Source organism: Frankliniella occidentalis, unplaced genomic scaffold (genome assembly GCF_000697945.3).
Source record: "Frankliniella occidentalis isolate FOCC.00 unplaced genomic scaffold, Focc_3.1 Scaffold87, whole genome shotgun sequence".
NCBI classification, from domain to species: domain Eukaryota; kingdom Metazoa; phylum Arthropoda; class Insecta; order Thysanoptera; family Thripidae; genus Frankliniella; species Frankliniella occidentalis.
In genome coordinates this window covers 262,376-271,134 of record NW_026267216.1, presented here as the reverse complement: position 1 = coordinate 271,134, position 8,759 = coordinate 262,376, and the positions used below count along the sequence as shown (strand labels likewise).

General features: G+C 58.0%; 1 protein-coding gene across 5 annotated transcripts in view; it reads left to right on the top strand.

Moving 5' to 3' along the window:
- LOC113212574 (serine-rich adhesin for platelets) overlaps nucleotides 1-8,759 on the top strand; it is a 39,241-nt gene that overhangs the window by 3,694 nt on the left and 26,788 nt on the right. For all 5 annotated transcript variants that reach the window (XM_052269238.1, XM_052269235.1, XM_052269236.1 and 2 more), the window contains exon 2: nucleotides 3,783-4,182. In XM_052269238.1, coding sequence (XP_052125198.1) covers nucleotides 3,783-4,182 — 400 coding nt within the window. The remainder of the gene's footprint in view (nucleotides 1-3,782; nucleotides 4,183-8,759) is intronic.

Genomic DNA, 8,759 nt, shown 5'->3' with positions numbered 1-8,759 from the left:
CCGGGGAGGTAGGCAGCCCCGCTCGCCTCGCCCGTGCATTGCCTATCTGCACGGCGCCACGGTCTAAATGTCCGTACGATAGTTGCCACAGTTTTACATAGCCCGCCCTTCTGCTTTGACAGAGCAATAAAGTATGGGCTTCTGCAATCGATCTTGTGTTCGACTTATGTTATGTCCGGCTCGTCCGGCTGTGCCTCAAAAATGATATGAGCTAGAGACTTGAAATTTTCAGAGCGATTCACTCCTGAGAACGAAAAGCCTACGGCAAATCCCGGCAACCAACCCTAAGGGCAAAAATGGCAGGTCCAAAACGTTGAAAAGAAACTAATTTGGTTACGGTCATCTTAGGGGTAACTCGGGCAAGTACTATGGAACATTTAGATTGTGAGGTATGATGTTTGGGGTGTTTTTTGACATATTATGAAGCATCATAAGGCGTAATGCGAGTTTGGCGACCCCTCGCCGTTTTCTTGCCGTATTGTTTTTTAAAGCGAAAGGGGTGGGAGGGTGAGTTGAGCCGCGGTGTCATTATTCCCGGGGACCGACTCGCCAGCGTGTACCCAGTACCATATGTTATAGGTATTATAGAAGTATTGTAGAATATTTTAAGTATTACATGGTATTACAAGATATGATAATTACTGTGGTATTATAGGCAGTTTTAGGGGGTACCATAAGATAATAAAGCTAAAGATGCATCGTGGTATTAACGCCAGTGGCTGGCCGGCCCGACGACCCCAGGCGTACCCATGCCAACCTAAAACGGTCTCGAGTCGCTTTTTTGAACTTCGAACCCTCGGACGTACTGCAGCCATGACCATTGGGAACACCGCTCGGGAGCCTGATTAACCCATAAGCGTAGGGCGCCACTCACTGCGAAACGGATTTCAACATCAATAACTTCAAAAAGGGTTATCACGACTTCTTGTTCATAGCGACCTGGAGCAATACGAAAGCATGCAAAAAGCGAACAAATCTTTTGGCGTCGCGGGCTACACCTGCCCTCGCACCTGCCCCTGTGTGACCCTGTCTGACCACTTGGCAACGGTATTCCACGCCTCAAGCCACAGGCCAATTCAATTTACTGTTTTCTACCGATTCATTGATTTGGAATTTGGAAAGAAAATATTATAGGGTATTTTAGGGTATTACACGAGAATAGTATTAATAAAGGTGGTCGGCCTCGTGGTCGGCAAATATTCGTTTGGCGGAAAGTCGCGCCCGCGGGCCTGCCGGTTCTGGGTGTCCGCGCGGATTTCGACCGCAGGTCTGTGTCACGAGTATTCACAATCATGGCGCCCGCTGCAAGTGCGTGTGCATTACTTGAGTAGTGATGGCGTGCGATGCGAGAGTGTTCACGTGTTGCCCCGCCGTGGCCCGCCCCGCCGGCGGTATCGCCAGATAGCGCCGCGTCGATCGATACTATCGCAGCCGCCGCCGGGAACTGGACCATCCTACCCCTGCCTCACCCAGCTTCGCGGCAATAGTGAGCTTTGGCTGGCGGAAGGAAGAAGTAACTAAATTCTTGTGTAAGGTACGCAGACGGGTAGGCCTATGTGCACGTGCATGCGTTACTACGCGAACAAAATTCTTACGTACTTACTTACGCACAATCTTTGCATAACCATTTAAGGAACTCGTACATAATTCTGTGCTCTGCACTAAATAGCTCATCAATTTTATTGAGTGGAGGGAGAGAACATAGTCGTTCCTGAACCGTACGTGGTCGAGCTTTTGCCCTCGGCTAGGCCCCCGGCGTGACGTGGAGGCGGGTAAGGTATCGGCCAATGGGGAACGTTTACGTTCTACCCCAATAGCTTCTTACTCCCAAAACTACACTATGTAACAGCACTGGCGAGCGCCTGGCGTCCCCAGCTCACGAAGCAGGAGTGACGAAGGCGTGAGGAGGCCTGGGTGGGGTGGGGTTGTTGTAGTGCCGTAGCGACTTCAGACTCGGTCTCCTTGGGGCCTTAGAGGACTTGAGGTCGTGTCGGAGGCCAGCAGTCACAAGAGCCACCCGAGTCTGGGACTGGGGGAGGGAGGGGGCGGAGGCGGGCGCCAGCAGGTGGGCGCTACACAGCTGCCAGTTCCCGTCCCGGGCGGGGCGCGGGGCGGGTCGCGGAGTCAGCTCGCCCACCCACTCTGACGCCACGGACTGTTCAGTTGCACCCCAACCCCCCGCACTCGGACGACATAGCGTTATCTATCTAACATGGAGCGGGCCGCTTGGAAAAACGTAAAGCTGCGAGTAAACCGTGTGAATCTTCATGCTTATCTTACCTTTTCATCCGAACTACCATTGATCGTCGGCTTCCCTACCCTCCTTTTTCTCGTAATGATTTGGGTGATCTGCGCTGCCCATTGCAGACAATTTCTTGCGCCTCCGAAGTTAGTTGCCTGTTTTGATAAAGATTGCCGGTTCATGTTCCAAAGATTTGCCGATCGATCAACGTTCCAGTTTTAGTAAAGATTGGCCTATTAACGTTCCAGTTTTGATAAGCCGATTGATATTGATGAAGATATGTGCGCTACTATTATGCCGTGTGTCAGGGCTACGAGACAGCAGCAGGTGGGTTTGCCTACTCGCTCTGCATGGCCCCTAGAGTGTGCAAACCCGCAACACCGTTGTGTCGTGGCCCGGACACGGGGTACACGTGGTGGCCGTTTGGAGCCGTTGCCCCGTTGGAGCGTTAGAGTATGCTAGCCCGGTTCCATGAGTGCGGCCGGGTTGCCTATTCGCACGGGCCCCAGGCGCTGCGGTAGGTTCAGTAGAGGCTAAGCCGGTCGCGCGACTGCTGCCGTCGCTCGCCGTGGCGCCTTCTGGTAGCCCGCCCAAACACCGGCACAGAACACCCTCCCCGCAGGTGGAAATACTGATAAACGGACTCCGATGCTGGGTCCGCTTGCTTGGGTGGAACTGGGCGTGGTCTTATGTGTGATTTTTATGAAGCGCCCGGAAAGCATCCTGAACATGGAAACAGTCGGGTCACGGGTCGAGGTCACGTCAGGTCTCCCCGGACAGCCCGGCCATCGCGGTTCTGTCCACGGGGTGCGGCCGTTACTAGCCCTCAGCCAGCCCTCACCTCAACCACCCCTCGCCCGTAACTGTAAAAGTCTTACGAAAAAACTCTTATCTTACAGTGAATTTTGAACCCACATAGGCTACAGGGTGGTCCACAGACCCCCTCCTTTATTTTGCTTGTACTGTGCCGCATGCAGGCGTGCGTGCGGGCTTGCCTACACTTCCGCTGCGTCTTATGGCCCCCGTGCGAGTATGCAACCCGGCCGCACGCCTGCATCCGGTACAGTATAAGCAAAATAAAGGAAGGGGTCTGTGGACAACTCTGTATTACCAGGTAGCTTATTTACCCGTGGTAAATTTTTGACTGTTGTTTGTTGTTGGTAATGCTGTAGTTTTTATCTACGGTGACTAAAAAGGTACGAGTTGTCGACTTGACTTGACTAACCACGAGGCCTCTTTTGGCCCAAGGTCGCCCACCTAAAAATAAAGTTTTAACAGGCAGTGTGTTTGTAAAAGTGCTATATGTTACTGGCTTTAGAAATGCATGAAAGTCGCCAAAGGCACTAAAATTTTGCACCCTTTGGCCATTTTTGTGCCTTTCCCCGGGTGTGGGGTGCATCTCTAAAGATTCGAAAGTCAATAACACCCGAAGAAGGGTGTTGATTCCTACCTGTGTTCTTCCAGTGTCACTATAAACACTAGAGTCTATGGTCTCTGGAGAGATTTTCGCTGACGTTTCTTCTCTCTGCCTCATTGCCAGGCTCGCCGCCTCGCCGCAAGCCGGAGCGCGCCGCCACGCTGCCTAGCGGAGCGAGTCGGAAGCCCCACCGCCGCCCCCCTGGGTCCGCTGGCTCCGCCGCCGGCGCCGCCCCTGCCCCCTCGGCCGCGCGCGGGCGTGCCTCGGGCGCCTCCTCGCGCAGGGCGCCCAAGCCCCGCCGCTCCAGGATCAAGCAGTCCGCCTCGGCGCTGCCCCGCGCCCCGCGGCCGCCGCGGCCCCAGGAGCCCTTCACGCTGGCCGACGTGCTGCCCACCTGGAGGCCCACGCCCAAGGACACCTTCCCCAAGGACCTGCGCCGCGCCGACAATGTCCTCCTCGCCCTGGGGCTGAAGCCCGCCAACAGCAGGGTCGCCGAGACCTTCTTCAGGACCGCCTTCGCAGGGTGAGTACACGACGGCGCGGACCTTGGCCGGAGTGCCACGCGCAGCGGGGACGTGTCAGGGAAGGGACAAGGACAGAGCCCTGCCACTTGCCAATTTACATAAAATAGTGTATAGTAGATTACCGACCACAGTGGATTAACTACGTAGGCACGATACCCGTTGTGTCATTACAATCCCACCTGAAATGAAGTTCGTACTCATAAACACTCACGAGTCACCGTCTCGACTTTTCTCACAACTGAGGATTTGGGAACAATAACGGCTCCTGTCTGCTGGGTTAACCGTCCTGCGAAATGGAGCAGTACCTCTGCCATCTGCCTTCTGTCTGTCCAATCTCAAGCTTGCACTGACCAAACCGCCGTGGGCTGTGGCTAAAGACAAAGGACGGGGACGGGAGACGGCGTGGAGGGCATGGTGCGTTGCGGGTTGTGCCGCTTGACCTTGCCAGCAGCTGCTACTCCGTGCCCTTGCTTTACTCACTCCGTCTGTAGCGCACTAGGAATATTAGCAAGACACGTGTCACACCAATTTGCACATCACGTATGTGGTCACATTCCAGCGTTAGAAAAAATATTTTCAATGTGAGTCATGATAAGGGTTGATTGGGTTGATTTCAGAGGAACCATCGGACGTTTCAAATATAGTTGAAATAGAACGAACCTATATCTTGTATGTCTGCGTGCAAGCATTCAGCATTTAGAATTAACTGCATACCGGGTGGCTGGTCAACCCTGCGCGCGTCTGTACCGCATTCCTAGGCGCGGGCGGGTTGCCTACTCATTTTGCCCGTTGGCGGCGTTTTCAGGAGCAAAAGTCAAGAAAAGTCTGCGTGCGCTACAGTAAGTAATCAGGCACCTGAAACGTTGAGCATCGAATGTAGCAGGTAGCTGGTTAACCCCGCTCACTTTTGTAGTTATACTGTACCGTACGCACGAGTGCGGGCGGGTTGCCTATTGGCTCCACCAGTAAGGCGCCGCTGGGCGCCGCGCACAGTGGCGATAGGCAAGCCCACCCGCACTCCTGCGTGCGGTCTACAGTATAAGTACAGAAGTGAGCGGGGTTAACCAGCCACATGGTATGTACAAATACAGTGAACCGGGTGTATCAGAGCGCAGTGTTGTGGGTTTGCGTACTCCCTTCGTATGTAAGGCGCTATAGCCCCTGTGGCTCAGCTAGTATGCGTTCCCTAAACGCTGCAGTGTCCGCTTCTGAAACACCCAGGGCATGCGCATGTATTCAGTAACGCTTTGCTTCGCGTCGTGTGCAACTGACTGAATTACTGAAATGTGACCCCAAATTGGATCGCTTAGTGTGACATGTGTCCCACTTCCTCCTCCGTTGGCGTTGCAGCTAGATAGTATGTTGTGCGAACGACAGGCCGACAAAGGGCTATATAGGGCTTGCGCGGGGCGGGGGAGGGCCGGGAGGACGGCGCGCGCGTCCGGTCCACTCCACTCGTTACGCAAGTCGCAGCATCACGTGCGGGGGGTGGAGGGGGCGCCACGGCTGGTCCGCCCCGCGCGCGTCAGTAACGCTCCGCGCGGGGAAGGGGTTGGGGGGCTGCCGCCGGGAGGTCCAGGGTGTAAGGACTCACGGGGCTCGGGGAGGGGGGGTAGTCGGTCGCGTCCTCTAGAACTCCCCAAGGACACGGTGTTCGCGATGGTGGAGTCGTGTCCTCGAGGACAGCCCCTCCGTGGCACCCCATCCTCGAGCATAAGGCAGATGCCGCGCTGCTGCGCGGGCCGCCCGCGGCCGGCAGCGCGTCCTGGGGGTGAGGCGCGCCCCCGAGCAGCCACAGCCGCCCGAGGCTGCCGCGGGTCAACGAACCGGTCCGCGCGGAGACTTGAACGCCCTCTGAGCCGCGCCCCTAGCCGGGCCGGGCCGCGCCCGCCAGCGCAGCCAGCGCCGGCGGTAGCGCAGCGGCGCCTGGGATCGATAGGCCGAGCCAGCCGGCCTGGCGCGGCGCGACCCGCCCGGCGCGACCCGGAGGGACCGGGAGGGTAGCGGACGGGACGGGACGAGCATGAGGGGGCGGAATGTCACCGGCAGCCGGCAGCCCCGCTCTGGAGGAGTAGTAGTACCTCACACACCCGGAGACTGTCGCATCCGGGTGCTCCTCGCCCCGACTGAGGGACTTTCGGGTTTGCATCCTGCTAAACGCTTTGCGGCAGGCAACTGTCTTAGCGGTCTTCAGCAGACGAGAATCGGTTTTCTTGAAGGATATTCGTTAACGCCCTCAAGTCGGTGTTCTTCAGCCGGCCCCTGTGATTTCACTTCCGTGTAATATCCAGTTGAGAAATTGGTCATTTTCACGCTCCGCTGTAGCACCGCTGCTTCACCAGGGCACACGACAGCCTCTCCCTCCCGCTCCCCGGTCGGACTTGGACTGGCAAATCATATTGACTCAGCGGGCCCTGCTGACGCATTCTGGCGCAGTCTGACGCACGGTCCAGCTCGGCGCGGCCGTGTGGCGTGGCACTGCAGGGCCCCTCCCCGCGCCCGTCGCGTCGTCTGGCGCTGTTAAATCACCCACCCGTCAAGGAGAGCTCTGGTTGTAGTGCAGGTGGGGTTCGCCGTGGATGCCGTGGGGTCAGCCTGGGGGTGGCGCCGGCTGCCGGCAGGACGGCCTGGCCGGGCCGCCGCTGCATCCAGCCTCCCCGCGCCGCACCTCTGTGCCCGCGTCGCGGGAGTACCCCGCGCATCGGAGGTTCTGCACTCCCCCCGGAGTATCGGCACCCGGCCAGGGCCCAACGAACGGGCACAACTACCAAGCCAAGGCCCAAAGCGAGGCGACTGCCGCTCTTGCGATTGTCGACTCGGCTCCTCGGGAGCTTTTGCGGCCACAGTGGTGGAGTCTGCGTCTCGTGGGGTAGCGCCCCTCACCGCTCTGGGCGGGCGAGCCGGAAGGTAGGCATCTCCAACAAAATACCGACTCCTGAATACGTCCCTGCCCCGGAGCCAGCCGTCAGCTTCGTCAGCTGCGTCAGCTGCGTTGATGCTGATGATCACCAGGACCAGGACGTTAGCAGGAGCACCGGCGGGCTGGGGCTGAGGGTGTTGCTCTCCTCCCGTTCTCCCGGAAGCTCCACCCTCTCGCTCCACCCACATTCACCCCGCGCCTCGCCACGCCCCCCGCCCTGTCGCGACCAACCTCTCCCCTCTCCTTCCCCGTGGAGCTGGTGCCCGACTACAGCAGCGCGCGCAGCGCCGAGCAGCACTCTGACTCTGGACCACAACACGACGCCAAAACTTTTCGCGTGAGATTATTGTTCAGAGACCACAGTCGCGGGCGCGGGCTGTGCCACATCCAGGGTCGTTGACGTTGGTCAACAGTTCACTGCACCTTTGGGAGGAAGGCCTCCGGAATTATGAACTGTAACCTCTAGGCGCCGTCGACGCTTTACCCGTCAATGGAAGGTCGTTTTTCGAAGGTACCCACCTTTTTCGTCATCCGATGGGCTCTGTTGCGCGATTTCCAACACCCAACTACCACCGATGCGTGTCTCTGCCCGGATGGAAGGCCCTCACCGCACGCGATCGGGCCAAGGCTGGCGCCGACCAGCCGCGGACAGCCGCCGCGGGGAGTCTATGACCCGCCCGAGGATGTCCGTAGGCCAGCTGCGGGGAGCACAAAAAGGTCCGCGTACAGTACGTCTCCTTTGGATATACAGGGTGGCCCACATATGCACCGGACAATTTTACCAGTCATACTGTACCTCATGAAACCGTGTGGGCTGGCTTGCCTACTGTCACTACACATCACGACGCCTTATGGCCCCTTGCAAGTGGGCAACGCGTCCACACGGCTCCATGAGGTACAGTATAACTGCGACATTGTCAGGGGTGTGTGGGGGCCATCTTATACTGTGCCGCATGTAAGCGTGCGTGCGGATCGCCTACTCGTAGTCAGCGACGGTTAGCAAGCAAGCCAAAAGGAGCGAATGTCGTCCCCGAGAGCGTCCCTGGCTCTTTGCTCCAGCCAGGCTGCAGGCTCCAGTCAGGCCGGACGGCCGCCCCCAAAGATCGGCCCTCGTTTTCCGCTGCGACGCAACGCCCTGGCCAGCTCATATAACACGCGCGATGCGGTGGCCATGGTGTTGTTTTGGCCTTGATTCCCCGAAGCGACGTCGGAGGGCTGCTCGCTGCTCGCTCCGAGCAGGCGGCCCAGCCCAGGACGCGCTCTGGACCGCGCCCATGTGTGTGTGGGCGTGCGTGTGTACCTGGCCCCGCCAGACCTTGCCGGTGAGTCACGCCACATGACTGTCCGCTGCCATTGCTCAGCAAAATTGCAATGAAATTCGCGAAAATCGTTGTTGGATTAGATTTTATTCTGCTCGTCAGTCGAGTGAGGCAAATCTTCTGCTGCATTCACCACTACGCAAAGTCGAATGATTTGCGTCAATGGCCCGTCAGCAGCAGTCCAGTCATTGACCAGGCGGTGACCCGTCAGTGACCCGTCAGTGACCTGTCAGTGACCTGTCAGTGACCTGCGGGCGCGGGTGGCTGCTCGCGCGGCGGAACGTTGCAGTTCCGCTGACCTGGGAGCGTCCAGCCCGCCCCCTGCCCCCACCTTACC